Source organism: Kryptolebias marmoratus, linkage group LG14 (genome assembly GCF_001649575.2).
Source record: "Kryptolebias marmoratus isolate JLee-2015 linkage group LG14, ASM164957v2, whole genome shotgun sequence".
Classification (NCBI taxonomy): domain Eukaryota; kingdom Metazoa; phylum Chordata; class Actinopteri; order Cyprinodontiformes; family Rivulidae; genus Kryptolebias; species Kryptolebias marmoratus.
Window position 1 is genome coordinate 8343597 of NC_051443.1, and position 20398 is coordinate 8363994.

Below are 20398 nucleotides of genomic sequence, written 5' to 3' on the forward strand. Positions count from 1 at the left end.
TTTTTCCTACAATGCCTTTAAATAAGGAGGGTTGTTTATTGTTCAGAAGGGTAAATGAAAAACATGTAATATCTTGGATTCAAAAAGTCTTTAATTAAATAAAGTCAATGTATTTTTTATATGTTTAATGTGCATTTCCCACACCATTTAATTCCCAGATTTAAGGTTGCATAATAGGAGGACAAGGACTTGAGATTTTGATCAGTTTTTTTATGCTGGTAAATGCCACCTTCTAACAGAAAACCATAATGCTATCACACAAAATCTATAACAACTAAACAAGCAGCTGCAGAATAAAAAGCCCACCACTCAGGAGGATGTAGTTTCATATAATTTACCAGCAGTTCTCAGCTCCGATAAAGCTTTTCAAATCAGATTTTTTTTAAACACATTTCCAAATGATGAGTTAGAGCTAGACTTTAGAAATATATTCAAAAATTCCTTTTCAAAATCAAACTCCTAGAAAGTGTGAGAGTTCAGCACGAAATGTTTACTGGGATGGTGGCGCCATCATGTGAGGAACACACTGAGAATGCAGTTACGGTTACATGGGTAACTTTTGTTTTGTTTGGTGAAAGAGATAGTAGAAATTGTCACTTTTGACATAAAAAAAAGAAACTAACTGACAGAATCTGTAAATATACCAAGAAGCTTTATAATCAAAATGGATCCATTTATCACTTCGAAAGTTTGGAATATAAAATAAATAAATAAATAAATAAATGTGGCTAATGAAACAAATCCTCAATTGTTTGAAGTTCAGCATAACTCGGCGTCAACTTTACATTCTACACTGATGCTAACGTGAGTATATTTCAAAACTATAAAAAGAGTTCAATTTGCTTCATCTTAAAGACAGTTACTGTGGACAAAAAAAATTAACACAACTGATTAAGAGGTTAAATAAACTATATTTGGGAGTTTGTTTTTGCTGCGCACTATTTTAGATTCAAAGGGGAAGCAGTCACAGAATAAATTGCCGTATTGTTGTTTTCATGTTATGCTTCTCCTTTTATAAGTATAAACTAATTTATAGTCTTTGTAGCAGATTGAAGCAAACAGACAAATGGTCTAAATGGTCATTTACAGTTGTCACAGGTCAAAAAAAGCATGAAAAATGCCAACTTAGACAGGAAATCAAACCAGACACTCCAAGAACTTAACAGAAAAGAGAGAAAAATACAGTTTGTACGTGTCAAAGTTTCTGTTTATTTAGAAAAAGATGCTTCATGATAAGGATTCTTCTGCATGGAGTAACAAGTTTTCAGGAAAATATTTCCCACGGGAGTGTTGTTACTTTACACAAATTACAGTGATCTTACTTATATTGGTACATATTTTAGCCTGTAACTTCAGGAGACGACAGATTTTACTGTTTGCCGTTTATCCGAGTGTAGTTCTGAGCTGAACCTCTTTACCAACCAACACAAATCCTCTCAACAGTCTTCAGACGTCATCTCAAAGGAAGCGGTCAGCTAATCTATAAACCCTGAACAGGAAACACAGCTCGACTTCTGATGCAGTGATTAGTGAAGGTTTTCATTCAGCCGAGTTAAATTAAAGCTAAGATCTGCTGTGAGGGACAAAACCAAACTGCTGGGCATCAAAATGTCTGTTCACGTTTAGGCGCTTTGAATGATTTTTCTGATAAAAAGATCTGAATGCTTAAACATCAGTTTGTGATTTCATCCCAGCTACAACTGGACCTGAGTCCATCTGAAGGTCTATTAGGGTCTCCAGAGTCAAAAATTAGTCACAATCTGCTGAGTCTCTGCTTGGTTTCTCACAGGCTGCCTGTTGACTTGGACAAGGACACAAACTAAGTGTTTCCGTATTTGGACTAAGCCTATTGGCTTTTCGTCTCTACTCTACAAGCAAATGGCTTTACTATCAGCTCACTGACACCACACTTGACAAAAAGCATCAGCAAGGTGCAGATTTATTACAGCTTTTTAAATGTAATTAGTGTTTTACAGCATGCAGTTTAATGCAGGTTAATGACTTTACGGCTGTTGTAAATTATGACACAGCAGAGCTTTTAACTTTCTCCAGCTTTACTCGTTTTACATGTCAACACATCCAATTTTAAACTCACAGAAAGTCTGAGTATCTGGCCCTAAGTTGTGTTTTTCATGTGTGAAGGTCTGAATCCATGTCTTCCACTACTCTTAGATACCTCACATTTTTGTGGCAGCTACTGAAGCGTGCAGGAAAACATTAAGGACTCCTGGATAGCTCAAAGAGCAACTGCAGCAGCTTCTCTGAATGCCTGAACACACAGACCTCTCCAAGGTATATACTAAAACACAAACATCAGAACACAGTTTGTGAACTAAAGTTCAGCATTCAACACCAAACTGACACCGTCTGGGAATGGAAAACAGATTTCCCTTACCAACCAACCCAAATCTGTCAGGTTAGAAAATATTCCACTGAGTATACTGCCACACCATAAGTACTCAGCCTCGTGCTGTACACACTTTAAACTGGGTTCCTTCTCAATACAACATCCGAACTCTCACATATGACAGCAATACAACATTCTGAGGCTAATCAAAAGCAATTATTAGGCACTGCATCAAAAAGAACATAAAAAAATCCATCTCTAGGATCAGGGGTAGCGTGTGCCATCCTCTTTAAGCTCCTGTGTGTATCCAAACTACAAAAACAAGCCCAAATCCTTACCCCTCCACCTCTGTGCTGAGAGTTGCTATCAGGTGTTTGGTCTTTGCCAAACATGGAGCTGTGCATTGTGGCCAAACATCTCTCCTTTGGTCTCTTCTGTCCAAAAGATACCGTTTCAGAACTCGTGGTTCGTTTAGTGGAAACTTTGCAAACCTAAGTCGTGCTGCCATTTTTCTTTTGTTTTGTTTTGTTTTTCGGAGAGGGAAGAGGTTTTTTTTGCAACCCTTCCAAACAAGTCAAACTTGTTCAGTCTTTTCCAAAAATCCTGTCATGAACTTTAACCTTTAACTGAGGCCTGTAGAGTCTAAGATTGAGCTCTTGGTATACAATACCCTAGAATTGAAAGATGGTGGACTTCCTATTTTTTATGTAACAGTACCACTTAGGCCCAGTTCACACAAGGACAAGCTTTCTGAAACATTATACAGTTTCCAATTTTGATTGTAAAAACGTTACACGTGCACATGGTAACGATCTGATCGCAACCGCTGTTTAGAAAAGGCCGCAACCGACAAATTAACCTGCTTTAGTTTCCGTGCCAGGTCACTAGCTGGTGCTGTCATTTTTGTATTTCAAATATACACACGTGTGTGTAGATATTTCAGTCTCAAACACGAGAACAGTTACATCCAAAATGGCTGACAATGTGGTTGGGTTGCTGCTACATGTTACTTCAAATTATAAATATAAAATTCTGATTCAAGATGACAGGAGTTTCGAAAAACTTCCACTCTGAGACTTGGATTTAAAACGTTTTGGTGTCAGAGAATCTAATTGCTGTTATGAAGACGAACGTCTGTAATGCAACAATATTATTCCTATTTCACTTAAAAACCCTGTTGTGTGAACTGGGACTTAGAGAAAAAAAAAACAACAACACAGATACTTCCTAATGCGGGAGGCTGAACTGCTTTTATCACCCATTCACAACTTTAGTCAAAGCACCATTGAGCCATTCTCACCAGCAGCACCGCAGCACTGTGAGACAGAACATAAACGCCTGCAGAAAATGAGACAGGATAACACATGGCAGGAGTAGTCCTTTTACCTCTGCAGGACATGAGCAATCAGATAACACAATCAGGAAATCCACCCATCACAATCTCTTCACACTCCTGCCGTGTGAAAAACGGTACATTAGTGTGAAAAAAGACCAAATGGCTCAAAGGCAGTTTTTACCTGCAACCCAATAGTCTGATTAACACTTTCAAGCCAATGTTCCTTCCTAGTCTCACTTTCTTTCTAAAGAACACATTAAATATAACTTTGCACACAGGTAAAAATTTATTTAAACAAATCTGTTGGGGTTTGCAAATGTTTTTCACTAGGTGTTCCTCTGGTACTAAAAGCCTATTTTAATTCTATTTTTTTAAGCTGCTTATGGTTTAAGGCACTATAGAACAACAAACTGCACAGTGCTGATGTTTTTTTTTTCCTGCATGTGACCTTTAACCCTAACAGGTGTCAGTGGCATTTATCAATGTCTTCTCAAAGAAGCCCACACTTGTGTGTCTGTGTGTACGGTGTGTGTGTGTGTGTATCTCACCCAGAGACTGCGTACTCAGAGCCATGACTCCATAGTAAGAGAACGGACCAGTTTCAAACTTCATGTTCTCATTTCCAGCTTCGACCTCCACCCGTCCCTGAAAAAAAAAAAACAACAACACACAGAACATTTCTTCAAAAGCTTGTTCAGGAGGAAGCTTTCAAGGACATTTTAAATGGCATCTTACACACTAGGGCTGTACAATATTAGAAAACAAGCTACTGTAATATTATTATTGGTATTTTCCACCAGAGGCAGCGCGATGAAGGTTTTGTGTATGTGTGTGTTTGCATGTACTGTATCTCATAAATAACTGACTGATTTTAATGAAATTTTCAGAACTAATCATTGGGTTGACATCTACAACTAATTTGTAGAGCCAATCCAATTCAAGATGGCCGTCACCCACCTTACAAAATACAAATTGTCTATAATTCAGTAAATTATACAGTAAAACTTGGTGTAGTCGTAGCTGAGAGTCAGTTACAGCACATACTCCAAGTGCTACTCAATGCACGACATCTTTGCTTAAAACTGTAGCAATAACTGTCAAGTCAACAAATTTTGCCTGTTTGCAAAGTATCTCATGACCCACGGGACAGTTTTAATGAAACTTTTCAGAAAGTAATCATTGGATGTACTTCTACGACCGATCAACCTTTGGATTCAATCCAGTTCACGATGGCCACCACAGCTAACCAACATTACCTAACACAAAAATGGCAACAACTCAGTCAATTTAACAGACACTGAGCTAAAACCTGATGTGGTAGTAGCTGAGAGTCATTCATAACACATACTCTGAGGGTGATATCTTACAGTATTGCATTACATTATGCATAAATGTTATTTTCAAGGTTTCACCAAAACAGCTACAACTCCATCATCTCTCAACCAACGACGATCTTAGTTTCAAACTCTGGCATGAAAGGTGGCGGGTGATATGCATTCCTTCAGGAAAAACTAGAACTGTAATTAAATATTGCAATGACTATATCAGTTGATAGTGATATTGAGATATTAATACATTTGTGATATATTGTACAGTCCTATTACATACGAGTCCAGACCTCTAATCCTCTCCAGCGAGGCGCTTTAGATCAGTGGTTCCTAAACTTTTTGTCCTCAAACCCCTTCCTGTGCTGTCACAAAAGATGTCGTACCTCCCCTGGCCCATACACACACACACACATTTGCGTGTGTGCAACAACAGAACAATTTGATAAATAATAATTTATTTATCACTATTAAATTCAGTGTTTAACTGCAATTTTAAATGCAATTTAACTGTCACCCAGACGCTTGAAAATCATGTGGTCGGCAAATATTTTCTACATGTTCCTATGATTTTGGCTCCCCAGGTTGGGAACCTCTGCTTTAGAAAAGCTGAAGCATAGCAGAGAGGGAGGAGGAGAAGCCTTTCAAACAAGCCTGCCTTTTCTCAAGGCTGCTTAATGCTTTCTGCATTAATAGCTAAAAACATAGTTTATTTGGGGTGTGAAATGGGGTTAGGATTAAGTTTATGTCCTTTACTTTTGTCAGTGTTAAAATTTTCCAGTTTTAGGGTCTTTTCCAGGACCGTGACATTAAACATCTAAGCATGTCTGGGCTCTACAGCCCTTCAGGGATTCCTCCTATTGTTACCCACCTGGGTACATGTGTGTCAGACGTAAGCTGGAGGCTCCCAGAGCCGTGTCCTGTGGCAGGTAACTCAAACACCTGACCGCCCTATAAATATTACATCCTGCCGCAGGAGCTTCAGTGCAGGGTTCAGTGTCCCTTTAGCTCAAACATATACGTTTGTGTGCCGCCAACTTCACAAGGACTCTGATTAGCATAAAATATTACTCAACATTTAATGGTCACAGCTACACATCCGACCCTTAACTCCAATTTCAAGCTGAGCCCAGATAACAAATGCCAATCCCACAAAAGTCCTATGAAGGGAGACCCTGCAAAACTTTTCTTAATGTCCAAGACCTTGACCTTACACACAACCTCACCGAGGTAAGAGATATATACACCCACACGTATAAATCTAGTAGATCAGTGGAACAGGAGCAGGTCTGCTCAGGTTGCACAGTCGGTGTCTGCAGTCACTTTATCCACACCTGAGGTGTTAACAACAAACCTCTTCGAACGCAAACACACCTTAGCATGTGTATTTTTCAGCCTCCTGTGGTCAGCTCCTACATGCTGAATGGAACCAAAAGTCGAATGTTTCCCTTCGAACAGTGATGAATCAAACCCGTTTTGGATCAGTGTGAGCAAGTTTTCTTACGAATGTTTTAATTTGACTTTTACACACGTTCTTTGAAATACTAACATCCATCCATCCTTTTCTTTTTTTTTTGTTCTGGCTTATCTGTAGTCAGGTTGCAGAGGCAACAGATCCAGGAGGAAAACCCAGACATCCCTCTACCCCGAAACACTCTACAGCTCCTCTTGGGGGATCCCCCAGGCGTTCCCGGGCCAGAATGCGGACACAGCTGTTGCTCTGGTTACACAAGGACCTGACAGTCCTTAAAAATGACCCTGGCACCCCAAACTTCCACATCACCCCACCCCACAGAACACCTCAGGGAACAGGGTAGTAAGCGTTCTCCATTGTTGTCCAAAATCTGTTTACCAAACTGTTTTCTCATTTGATTAGTACCTTTGGTCTGATCAAATTATTGCACATACATACTCACCTGACCTGGTGACCTGGGGTGAATGATCAGCATCAAAACATTTGATAGAGGTACTTAGACCTGCCAAAACCCTAAATGCTCACTGATCTCCTAAATGTGAGGATTTATTAATTTCTTTTAAAGTTCTGTATTATTTGTCAAACCATTTGACTTTGCTTAAAGTTTGCTTAAAGTTTCTTATTTATGTTCAGTGTGAGGTACACACTGAAACACGGTGAGTATTAGTGTTGATAAAATTTCAATTCCAGTTTTTTGCTGGAGTTTTGTGAGTTTTTTTATTGACTAAATGTTATCTAAAATATAAAGCACAGTTACCTGACCTCGGTTGCCTGAAACATTCAGTGTTCTGCTCCTCAGTGGGTACACATACCTGAGATAAACTAGTTTGTGACTAGTCTGAACATGTCTCCATCAACAACCAACACCACTCAGATTTGACACAGAAAATGCCTTGGGCAGCCATGTTTTCTTCCACTTCACCTCAGTCACAATCATGCCTGTCTGAAGTTCTCTTATGTATTTGTATATTGCTTGTTGAATAGTTGCTGGTTCTCGGAGGTAATAGAAATGACTGTATGAACACCAGTGGATCAAATTGGTCCCATTTTTACAGCTTGTGTAAGTGTTCACCTGCAGAATAAGTACAAAGTAGTCAACAGGTTTGCCTTTCTGGTAGAGGAAGTGTTGAGGCGATTTCTTTTCGTTTTCATGGAACTTCAGCTCCTGGATGACGTCCGGGTGTCTGAGGATCCTCAGCAGGACTTTTTCTGTGATCTGGAATGGGCTGAACAGATTCACCTCTGTGAGGATTGAAAGAAAACAACGATCATATTAATCCAAAAAGAAACACTGAACGGGAGTATCAAAAAATGGCAGCTTCTTATTCAGCTAAGAGAGCCTGGAAAATCTTCTAGTTTAGCCTGAACTGATGTTTGACACATACACATGATTAGTTTTTTCCACATTTAGATGTTTGTAGTAAAGTCTTTCAGAGGAAGGCCTAATGTAAATCTTTGTAGCAGGCATGGGCCAGTGTCAAAGTATAAAACAGTATTAAACTGTCATGGTGGCAATACGGCTACATTTTTCTGTCATACCATTGTTGAGGTTAAATTTGATTTCAGTGAGGTGACAGAGAGTGAGCTGTCAGTCAGCTGTAGACTGAAAAGAGAGACATTTCCCAAAACTCTTCTTCTTGTTAAATAAAAAGGACAAGAGTTGGCACTGACATTGTATGTTACAACTAGATGCAGGAACAAAAGGTGAAAGTTGAAGCCAAAACGAAACAAGCGCCCCCTAGTGATCGACTGAAGTAGAAAAGTCCATGTAAACAAATGGGACCTTTTCTGGGGCTGAAAAACCAAAATGCACCTCAGATAATTTTATTCACACAGTTCTTACACTGATGCTGAATGTTCAAACATTCATTTTTCTAATACATTTAGTTCAGGTCTGAACAACATTAAAAAAAACGCGACAAATGATTTTATTACTCAATATCATGATGACAATATCAACTACATTAAACCCACATTTTCTTCACTTTCTCTTCTGACATGACTATCGGGTGCGGCCGTCAAGGCCAGTGAGAGTCTGTTGGATTGACCAAATATATTATTAGAAGAACATGAATGCCTGGTATTTGAAATAAAATGGTCTATGGTTGTTTTGGCAGTCCAACCAGTTTTTTGTGATATTGATATTAACCTGTTAATGTAGCTAACATTAACCGGTCAGGCTTGAAATATATCACTTCACTAAAAAAAAATAGAACAGCAGTAGAGAAGTAAAATTCTGCACAATAAACACTGTACTTTAGAAATATAACTTAATCTACGGAGTTCGTACATTTTTCCTGGTGTAAAATTCAAGCTCTTTTCTAGCATTTTCAAGGTCAATTTTTAAAAGTTTTCCAGCACCACACTTTGGAGATAAAACAATAAGTTTGAACTCAAGAAGACAAAAAAAAAATTATTAATTTCTGTTATTTATAATGTCTTGTGATAGTACTCCAAATTGCAGGGACAAAGTGAACTAAAATATAACCAAGTTTTATGTTTTTAAATGTCTCTTACAAACACCCCCTACACCTGGCTGGTCGGAGAACAAACAGTAATTTAACCAAAAATCCTCCAAATTCAATTCCATCAGAGCGGCAGTGAGGCTTTGAGACTTCATCAAAGGCAAAATGGCCGCTCCTTTTTTTTGTGCCTTTAACATAAAAATGCAAAATTAAGATTTTGAATTGAGAATTGAGTTCTCTTTATTACAAAACTGTGTGGTTAAAATATCAAGCACTTTTAAGGACTTTATATAGAAATCAAGCACTTTCCAAACCTTGAAAACACCTTGTTAAAATTCAAGCATTTTCAAGGATTTCAAGCACCTGTACGAACTTTGAATCTAGTTAGTGTTTTTCTGTATTTTTGCTTCTCTATTCCTCAGGCATCCTCCCTGTCGAGAAGTGTGTTAAATATCTGGTTAGAAAGTCCACTGGCCTCTCTTCTACAGATCTTCATACCTCCACGTCTGTCACCTGAAAAATCTGCCTTTTCACTCTTCATCCGCCACACAGCTGCTCTCACTTCCTCCTTACTAATCCTCTGCACTTCCTGATTCCTAACCTTTCCTCCATCTGTCCTCCTCTCTCCCCTTTTCCTTCATTCACGGGCTCCTCAAAGTACTCCCACCGTCCTCTCAACACACTCTCCTCCCTTCTTAAAACATTTTCATCTCCATCACTAATCACAGGAGCAAAAGAAAAAAAAAATGACAGAAATAAAATCTGCGTTAGCTGGCTGTGAGATTATCCGTCACCCCGTCGGTGCTCACCTGTGGCCAGGAAACGATGCGCTGCCAACATGAGCTGGGGAGAGATTTTCACTTTACTGTCACCGTCGTGCTTGAAGGCAGAGAAGTCTGGCTTGTTTTTGTGAGGATCCACCTTCTTCCTGTTTCTGTTGTCGGCTGCAGAGATGACGAGAAGGAAAAGATGGAGAGTGAAGGCGCAACACAAGAGGAAATTCACCGGTAAATATAGCCATTTTACAAAAGAATAAAGATAAAAAGTAATAAAAAGAAGCACCACACATAAAAGACATCTGTTTTTGTAATTGCACAATTTGTTGCCAACTTCAACATATCTTTTTTTTAAATGAGTTCATGAAAGGAGTTTTATTCTTATTTCTGGTGAACAAGTTTTTATGATTTTAATTTCTTTGCATAAACCTAAATCCATGATGGATACACTGCAAACTGTGCATTATTACAGGGATGCTGATTAGCTAAAATGGTATAAAACAGCCTTCAAATATATGATAAGAGGAAGCTTTTGAAAACTGTAGGCTTTTGAATTTAACATCAAAACACTTAAATGTTTTTATACATCTGGAAATTGTCTTTCCAGTCTACTGAAGTGTTTCCAGATCTGGTTTGGAGCTACAGCCTAACTTCTAACCAGTTCTTTCTGCTTTTAATCACCAAATCTGTGGCTCCAGGTCAGGAAGACGGGTGTTACAGGAGGATCAGCTCTAACCAGCTCCACAGCATGATGCTCTCGCTACCATGCTTTGATATAAGGATTGTATTCTCAGCCTGAAGAGAAGCGCCGACTCACTGTAAAGGTCGGACTCATCCAGGATCTCCGACTTGATGATCTCCTCGATGACGTCCTCTAAGGTGACCAGTCCCAGCACCTCGTAGAAAGGATCCCCCTCCCCCTCGTTGTTCACCTTCTGAACGATGGCCAGGTGGGATTTACCTGGAGAGGACAGAGGTCACTTCAAAGTTACAACAAACCACTTCTCAACAACATGATGTCAAACTCTTGATAGTAGCAGTCAGAAAAGCAGGGCGGTGGGGATGACAGGAACAAGTTTGAGAGTTTCAAAGCGGCTGCTGCTTCGAAAACTTCAGCCTTCAAACAGATTCAGTCTGTGGTAGATGAAAACCATTTCTTATTTCACTGCTTTCAAAGCATCACGATGCTGTTCGATCTGGAAGTGGATTTATCCCGGCTGCTGGCAGGGCAGACTGATGCCTTAATATAGCCCAGATGAGACTAAAAGCTTTGGAAAGAAGAGTTGGAGGAGCTGCCAGAGTGAGATAAAGAGGAGAGAGCTTGAGGGACAAGAGGAGGAATAAATTTACTCTTAGATTTCTAAACTGTCCTTAGAGTGAGGAAAATAATAAGCTGATCCTTTGCTGATTTTGCACGTTTCTCTTTAATAGAGATCTTCAAGTTTCTTTTTATTATAGAGGGACAAACTCAACCAAAACCCCAGAAAAAAAAACACATTACATAAAAGTTACGAATTGATTTGCAAATGGAGAAACGTTTGTTGGTAGCACAGCTGTATGGTCAGCAGGTTTGAACACAACTTGAGATGCAGTTTGACCCACTCTTCTGAACAAAAATTCTCTAAATCCTTTCATTTTCTTGGTTGCCCCATTGGCAACTCGAGGCTTCAGCTCCCTTCACAGATTTTCTATAGGTATGTGGTTTAAAAACTGCCTCAGCCTTTCCATGACCCGAATATGCTTCTTATGTAGCCACTATTTACTAACCTTGGCAGGATGTTTTGGGTCATTGTCATTCTGGAAGTCTCATCCATGACCAATCCTCAGTGTTCTGGCTGCGGGAAGAATGTTCTCGTCCAAAATTTTAAGGTCCCTGACCTCGTTAATTGGCCCCTCAAAGCGGTGAAGTTATCCTATATCCGTAGCACAAAAACAGCCCTGAGGCAGAATATTTTCACTTCACTTCGGGGCTGTTGGGATAGTGATGTTCAGCATTTCCCTTCCTCCAAACACAGACAGTCGAGTTGACGCCAAAAAGCTTGATTTTTGATCTCACGTGACCACAGCACTTTCTCTTCTGCAAGACTTCAGTTCGTTATGGCGTACTGTGTTACCTCTGATTTTAGTGTCTGCGGTCCCAGCTGCCTTCAGATCATTAAGAAGCTCTTCCTGTTGTTGTAGTTGTAGGGTGATCCCCCTATCTTTTTCATGATCACCTCCAGCCCATGAGGCAAGATCTTGCATGAAGGGTCAGGGTGATTGCTATTTTATATTGCTTCCATTTCCAAATATTTGCTCGGACAGTTGTCACTTTTTCTTCAAGCTTCTTGTTTGGTTTTGTAGTCCATTCCAACCATGTGCAGACCTATCAATCAACCAATCTGTGAGAGCCAAAATTTTGGCTGGGTTATAGGGGATCAAATAAATGCAAATCAATTTGCAACTTCCATATGCGTTTTTTATTTTTTTTCTGGATTGCTTTTAACAAAAAGGTGCCCCTTCCAATTGAATAAAACTACCATAAAATTAGAGAATGTTCATTTATTTGTAAGTGGACAAATGTGCAAAAGAAGAGAAGAGGCCAACCCAACACTTTTACAAGCTGCGATGGGTGCCAGCAGGTGGTAAGTAAAGAAGCCTAATCAGGTCAACAGGATGGAAATCTGTCACAGCTCGTGGACATCAAACACCAGCAGCACTGTCTCATTTGGTCCATACTGTGACACTAGTGTGATTTCATGTTCAGGGGCCAAAGCCTGGTCAGCGTATGTCTGCTGATAAATTAAACTCCTCTGATGACCATCAAAGCATCATTGTTTATTTTGCATGCCATGAAGAATTAATTGCCATCTAGTTTTCACTCTCCACCTCAGTGGTAGAAATTTGACAAGTATGATTTACCCTGTAAAATATTCTGCCCGCACTTGTTTGGAAACTGGTAAACCTGAACTAGATATTCTGCCTCTTTAACTGGCCAGACGTGGCTCATGGTGGCTTGCGGGACTTGAGTCACGTCACACAAGCCACACAAAATCCGACATAAATCCATAACACCTTAAACTGATTTTGGAACGCTTTTAGGCCGCAGATTTGCAAAGCTTTAGTTCTTCTCTTTCACAAACCGAAGTGATATCAGTGCAGTACTCCAAACTAAACTGATACTGAATCAAAACGAAAAATGATCCCAGCTCGGTTCACAAGTCTGAATTCCCACTGAATCACATGAAAGCTGAAGGGTTTCCATTCACAGTCCCCTGATCTAAACATTACTGACAAACATAAAAAAGCACATGACCCAAGATTCTCAGAGAACTAGAAGCTTCTCAGCTAAAAGAATGACAACATTCAACAAGGACTGAAAAACGTCTAGGAGCCGCAAATCCCAAACATTAGGTTGCTTTAATTTTAGCTTTTGGATTCATTTTGTCCAACATTGAATATTATAAATGCCCTTTTTTGCTTACAGTGTTCTTTAAACTAAAAGATATTTTAACCAACAATGAGAGTGCCTACAACACATTTGATTTTATAGTCTCAGGAGCTGAAGCCAATCAGCTTGCTATGCTGTGTAAAGTGAATCAACAACTATGTGCAGGCAATAGAAATGATAAAAAAAAGTATTGCGCTCCCGTATTATAGTACAGTTTGGTATTATACTACAGAGGTCTTCTTAGAAATGTTGTTCGGAATTAAGAATAGTCAACTTTAAACAGCAACAGAATATGCAGAATGAGCTTTAAGACTTCAGTACAAATAAAAGTACTGCAGGGAAGTTCAGCAGCAGCAATCGGAGGTTTACGCGGACGCACCATGAGAATGAATACCATTAATTTGGGGCTTTTAACAAACCATTTGCATCATTCTTTCTCCACACTGGAATGATTATAAGACATAAAACCTTTAGATTTACAGCTACCAAAAACTGTGAGGCAATATGAGCAATTTGGATAAAACATTTTAATCCTGTGTTGATTTCATCAATAAAATTACCACTATATTTGCAATTTATTTGTATTTGTTTAAAAATAATTCTGTACTTGTGTGTGTGTTGTTATCATTAAATGTCAAGACTTTATTGCATCAGACCAGCTCTAAAACATTATTCACAAGTGGAAAACAACTAAGGCAGCTATAATCTTTTCAGGAGTGAAAGTCCCAGGAAATTCACCCCAAGGTCAGACCGTGCAGTGGTGAGAAAAGTGGAGTAAAAAAATCTTGGACAGCAGAGCTCAGTTAGCAGGTTCAGTGTTGCAGTTTGTGAAAGTACAAACAGACTGAGCATGTGTGGCTTGTTTGGAAAGGTTGCAGGAAAAACTCTTTTCTCTGCAGAACGACTTAGACATGCAAAGTCACATCTGAATGAACCACAGCACCTCTGGAACAATGTGCTTTTGACAGATAAAGAAGAGATCTTTACCTATAATACACAGCACCATCACTGGCAAAAGTCGAAGAGCACATTGGCACAACACGGTGGTGGATGGTTGATGGTTTGGGTATGTTTTTTTTGCAGCCGCAGGACCCGAGCACCTCACAGTCACTAAGCTGACCTCTGTAGGACAAAACCTACAGTCTAATGTGAGGCCATCTGTTCGAGTGACGAAGCTCGGACCAAACTGGGTCATGATGCAACAAAATAATGATCCCCGAACACAGCAGCTAATCTACAACAGAACGGACTGAAACTAATGTGTTGCAATAGCCCTAAAGTCCGGACCTTCGTCTGATGAAAATTTTGCAGTGGGACTTGAAGAGGGCTGTGCAGAAACAAATGGCTGCAAGCCTCAATGAGCTGAAGCAATGTTGTAGAAAAGAGCGGGCCATGTGAGAGACTGACTAAAGTAATGAGAAAATAACATGATCTGTTAGGATCTGTTGTGTGTGTTTGCACACTTGGGAAAGGATTTACAGAATTGTAGATCCTGGTAAAGACCAGATCATCGTTAACATGTCCTGATATGTAAAAACCTAGAACTTTCTTTTTCTTATGAGCGTATTTTACACTTGGCACATTTATGTTCTCACTCATGCACTGAGAAGCACACCGAGGGCAGTAGAGGAGTATAGTGTTTTTCTCAAGGACACTTCAGCACTAAAGCCAGCCTCCAACTCTGAGCACTCACCGTTTTAATCGAACAGAACCAGGCCCGCCAGCTCTGCAGCACGCAGTTACAGCGGCTGTTAACGTGATGACTCATGCTTCAAACATCATCATCATCCTCGCTGCCTGCCCCTCTGGCAGGGAGGTGAGAGGTCAGAGATCACGTAGCAGGGTTCCACAAAAATAAAAGGAGCGTGCACCAAGTGGAAAACTAACGCAAAGACGAAGAACGTTATTGTTCAGCCTCAGATATCTGCATGAACCTGGTGAGCACAGAATTTCTGCTGGGCTCCTTTCACTGCAATCTAATAAAATGGCCCTTTTTTCAGGTTTATGCTACATGCGTGCAGGACCGAGGCTTTGATGCTATAAAAAGGCCTCAGCTGTGGATGGAGTTTGATCACTCTGACAGCTGAAGTTGTGCTAATTCTTCTGCCACATTGGACATCTTTAGAACAGGAGATGAAACCTACATGCTGAAGAAACACATGAACGGCACATTAAAGACCTAGCATTCCTTACAGCCTTATAGCCATTTAGCTATAGCTGATGTTGATTTGCTGTGGTGGCCATCTTGAATTGGATTGACTATCGAAGTCACAACATTATTTACGAGGTTTGACCAAAACTGCTACAGTTATGCCCCATTTTATCTTACGACTATTTTAGCCTAGACCTATTATGAAAGGTGGCGGGTGATATGCATTCCTTAAAGAATTGCTCGGCCTTCATTTCTGAGAATGAACCCCTCCGTTGATACGAAAGAATGTCCATAATAGAGATCTGTTTGTTGAGGAACCCCCTCTTTCTTTATGACTCTGATATCTTTAGATTTTGCCCCGTGAATTTTTTCCACTTTATAAATGAGCTTATTGAAAAAATCCTGCTCCTCCAGCAGCCCACAGCACACTACCAAAAGACCTCTAGGACACACACACAATAAAGGAGCTAAGCTTCTTACAAAAAAAAAAAAAAAAGTGTCTGCTGATGACCTTGAATATAAAAAGCCAAACCGGGCCTACAGTGGATCAAACATATTCAAAAGATTGACCAAAGAAAAACAAGACACTAAACTGTGTCTTGCGTGGTCTTTTTCTGATCATTGTTGGTGTTACGTAACAGTCTCTCTGTCTTTGCTAATCAAAGTATTGTTGTGAGCACAGAGTAAGAAATACTTACCATCTACAGCCTGCAACCAGAAATAACTTGCTACAATCATCTCTGCAGCTGTTGTCTATGTTCCTACAGCATAAAGCTGACACTTAAACAGATAAAAAGAAAATACATTTTATATAATTAAAAAACAAGGATTTTATTTTATACAAATAAACTGCAGAAAAGAATAAAATAAAAGGCCTTCAATTGCTATAAGGAATGCATATCGCCCACCACCTTTCGTGCCAGAGTGTTTGACTGAGATCACTTGCTGATGAGAAACGAGAGAGTTGAAGCCGATGCGGTCGAACCCGGAATTTAACCTTATGCGCTACTTCATGCGATATCACACTTAGAGTGGAGGTTGTGAATGACTCTCAGCTACTACCACATCAAATTTGATCAGAATATCTGCAAAACTGACTACATTATAGCCATTTCTTTGTTGTTCAAGATGGCTGCCACAGCCATCTCGAATTGGTTTGGCTTCAAAATGTAATCATTTGTAAATTTACACGTAATGATTACTTCCTGACAGCTTTATTAGAATCTCTCCTGGGGTTCATGAGATATTTTGGTAGCAGGACAGATACACATATAATATTAAATGCTTATGAAGATTTGCAAACAGTCAATGACCAGAACACTCTGGACTGACTTCCTGTATGTTTTATTTCTTAGTGTTGCGTTTAGATCAAAACTGGAGCGGAGGGAAGTCAAATCTCTCATTGTGTTATTATTGCCTGCCCTTGAAGAGGTCAAGCTTGTTTTTATATTTAGTATTTAATCTTCATTTATACAGGTAGTCTCAATGTGACATGAGGACTCATTTTGAAGCGAGATCTGTTTCAGACAAACAATAGGACACATGAGCATTTTGGAAAGATGCAGTGACCAGTATACTGAAATAAAGTCAATACAATAACAGCAAAGTGCCAAGCAGAGCTGGATGAAACCCTGAAAACAAGAACAGATTTGCAGAGGTTTTTTTAAGAGTTCCCCAAAAAGAAATCAAAGTGGACAACTTCAAACCCCGTTTCAAGGTGTTCCAGGGGACAGGAGCAGGGTAAAGGTTAGTCATACTCCATAAGAAGTCAGGAAGTTGGTTTGAGGTCACGTGTTTGCGAAACGTTCATTTTCGCACACACCTTTCATCGTCCATGAGACACTTGGATCGAACTCCAGGGAGAAGGCCTTTTAACCAAGTTCAGTCTGAACCTGGAGAATGAAGGTTTGGGAGCGAATGCTGTAGATCAGGGGTGCCCAACTCCAGACCTCAAGGCTCCACTGTCCTGGGAATTTTAGGATTTTCCTGCTCCAACACACCTGATCCAAACGGTTTAATCACCTCCTCACCAAATCATCAAGTTCTCCAGAAGCACGTCCACAAGTCATCCATTTAAAGCAGGTGCTTTAAAGGAAGGACGCATCTAAAACATGCAGGAGAGCGACCCCCCCCGAGGGGCGGAGCTTGACATGTGTGCTGTAGATGCACTGACAACGTGACACGTAAGAGGAGGAATATGAAGGGCAGCGGGAGTGATTTATAGATGAAGACGCACCGATACAAGCGCCTACATGTGGAGTATGATGACCAGCTGATCAAAGAGAACAGAGCGCAGAGACGGCTGTGGTGGTTTCAACCAGTTCTGAACCTTGGAGCAGCTCCTGGAGGAACACTATGCTGCATAATTTTCGTTGTTTCCCTAATTTTCAGCACGTCTTCGACGTCTGCAGAAGCCTGTTAAATCACTCACTCTTTCAAATCAGGTGTGTGAAAGCAGAGAAGCATCTAAAACAGGCTGGAGGACCAGGTTTGGGAACCACTGCCTTTAGAGCACCATGGTAAACCACAGCCAACATCTGTAAAGAGCTGCCAGAGGCGATCATGTAAATCACAGTCGACAAGCTTGACTGCGCCATTAGCAAAATATCTCATGACCCATTAGATTGTTTTTAATGAAGTGTTCAATGCATGCACATCTACCACTGCTTAACCCTTAGAATCAGCCCAATTCAAGATGGCCACCACAGCCAACTGACTTACGAAAAGACGAAAAATGGCTACAGCACGGTCAGTTTTACAGATACTGAGCTGGAGTTTGGCGTGGCAGTAGCTCGGCATGGTCTCCAACACATACTTTGAGCCCAACAAACCATGGCATTAACTTTTGGAGTCAACCCTGTTTGTCCGTTAGCAAAATATCTCATGAACCACTAGACAGATTTCAACGAAACTCGCAGCAAGTAATCACATGGTGTACATGGACAAGTGATTAACTTTAGGAGTCGATCCAATTCCAGTTGGCCGCCACAACTAATTGACATTTGCAGACACGAAAAATGGTTATACCTCGGTGAACTGTACAGCTACTGAGCTAAGATCTGATGTGGTAGCAGCTGAGAGTCATTCACAAGTAACAGATACCCCAAGTGTTAAGCTATGTGTGCGGCAACAACTTCTCATCATAAGATGACCTCAGTTTAAATCTCTGGGATGAAAGGCAGCAGGGGACATGCAATCCTTCCAGGACTGGCAGGCCTTTAATTGTGTCTGTGACTCCAAATGCTCCAGAATCACAGGTGTTGTCAGGATGGTGTGTGTGTGTGTGTGTGTGTGTGAAGGTAGAAAGCAGCTGTTTCATAATGGTGGTGTGTGTCCTACATGCAGCATGCCATGTTCCGATCATCAATACTGCAAATCAATACACACAGAGGGATGGGGGTGGCAGATGGTGGACACACACACACACACACTGACCTTGCTTGAACTCCTCCAGCATGGCGTCCAGCTTGGTGTCGTGAAACACAAAGTGCACCGGGTGGTTGTAGAACTTGGTGATGGTCTTCAGGTGCGTGCAGTCGTCCGGGTCCACGAAGGCCAGGTCCTTGACGTACAGGATGTCCACGATGTTGCACCTCTCGTCGTCGTACACGGGGATGCGCGTGTAGCCGCTCTCCATGATCTCGGACATGGTGTTGAAGTCCAGCACCGCGTCCGCCTGGATCATGAAGCAGTTGCCCAGGGGGGTCATCACGTCCTCCACGGTCTTGGTCCTGAGCTCCAGGGCGCCCTGGATCATGTTGAGCTCCTCCTTGTCCAGGTCGTTGTAGGGCTCCGTCACCTTCAGCATCTCCACCAGCTTCTCCCGGTTGTAGACGGTGCCGATCTCCTGGCCCAGCAGGAAGTCCAGCAGCTTGCTGACGGGGAGGGACAGCGGCAGCGTGAGGAGCATGAAAAACTTGGTGACCATGATGGTGTTGGCGCCCACGGCCAGCCCGTGGCGGGAGCACAGCGCCTGGGGGACGATCTCCCCGAAGATGACAATGCCGATGGTGGAGGCCACCACCGCCCCCAGGCCGGAGCCGATCAGGTCGTCCAGGAGGATGGTGAGGGTGGTGTTCACCAGGACGTTCCCCAGCAGCAGGGAGCACAGCAGGTAGTTGCCCTTGCTGCGGATGGGCTCGATTTTCCGGGCGTACTTCTTTTCCTTGTCGGTGCCGCAGCTCTGGACGATGCGCAGCTCCATGGGGTCCAGCGCCATGAGGCCGAGGTTCAAGCCGCTGAACATGCCGGACAGCACGAGCAGGCACGAGATGAGGATGACCTGCAGCCACATGGGCAGCAGGGACTTCTTCTCCTCCACCACCAGCACCTTGCCATCGCTGTCCCCCAGCAGCACCCAGCGGGTCCCGTCCTCGCTCGGCGTGCACAGCGCGTACTCCTTCCAGGGCTCGCTCTTGCGCAGCGGCTTCACGTGCACGCTGAGCAGCCCGGACGTGCCCCGGCTGCTCACGTTCATGAAGTGACCCACGCTGATGTCCTTCGTGAAATCAACACAAGTCCTGTTCGGCATGCTGCCTCCCCTGGCCGCCGCCACCGCCTCCCGCTGCTCCCCATCTTCCTCCTCTTCTTCATCCTCCTCCTCCTCCTCATCCTGGTCCCCGCTGCCTCCGTCCGCCAGCTCCGTGAAGCGGATCTGCGTCCAGGCGCCCGAGTTCAGCTGCACCCCGTAAAACCGGAGCTGCACGGTGCTCTCCTCGGTCACCTGGATGACGCCGTCGTCATTGGTGCTGGCCGGCTTGTCGCTCCTCTCGAGCCGCATGCCGAGGACCTGGCTGCCGCCGGGCGCCGGCGTGGCCGCCGTCTGCGTCCGCCCGCTGACCGCGCTCCACAGGCAGATAACCACGGTGAGAACGTAGCCCTGCTGCCCGCTCCATTCTGTCGCCATGTTTGTTTCTCTGCTCGAGCGAACCTGGGAGCTGACGTCATTTACTCATGTCCGAGCGTCCCCGCCCCCTCCTCTCTGTTGGCCCCGCCCACCGGACAGCGGCAGGTAGCCTGCTCCAGTCGCGGCACTGCGGCACGCAGCGGGCCGGACGCTGCGGTGTCCCTCGTCGCCTTGATTCTGGCGCCGG

The 20398-nt window shown here is 42.2% G+C and overlaps 1 protein-coding gene across 3 annotated transcripts in view; it reads right to left on the reverse strand.

Moving 5' to 3' along the window:
* The window catches only part of LOC108245396 (metal transporter CNNM4), a 33629-nt gene extending 13361 nt beyond the window's left edge, over positions 1 to 20268 (reverse strand). For all 3 annotated transcript variants that reach the window (XM_017432286.3, XM_025009584.2, XM_037979542.1), the window contains exons 1-5: positions 18741 to 20268; positions 10541 to 10684; positions 9757 to 9891; positions 7555 to 7724; positions 4232 to 4328 (exon numbers count right to left, since the gene is read on the reverse strand). In XM_017432286.3, coding sequence (XP_017287775.1) covers positions 4232 to 4328; positions 7555 to 7724; positions 9757 to 9891; positions 10541 to 10684; positions 18741 to 20211 — 2017 coding nt within the window. In that variant the 5' untranslated portion in view covers positions 20212 to 20268. The remainder of the gene's footprint in view (positions 1 to 4231; positions 4329 to 7554; positions 7725 to 9756; positions 9892 to 10540; positions 10685 to 18740) is intronic.
* Between the last annotated feature and the right edge of the window lie 130 nt (positions 20269 to 20398).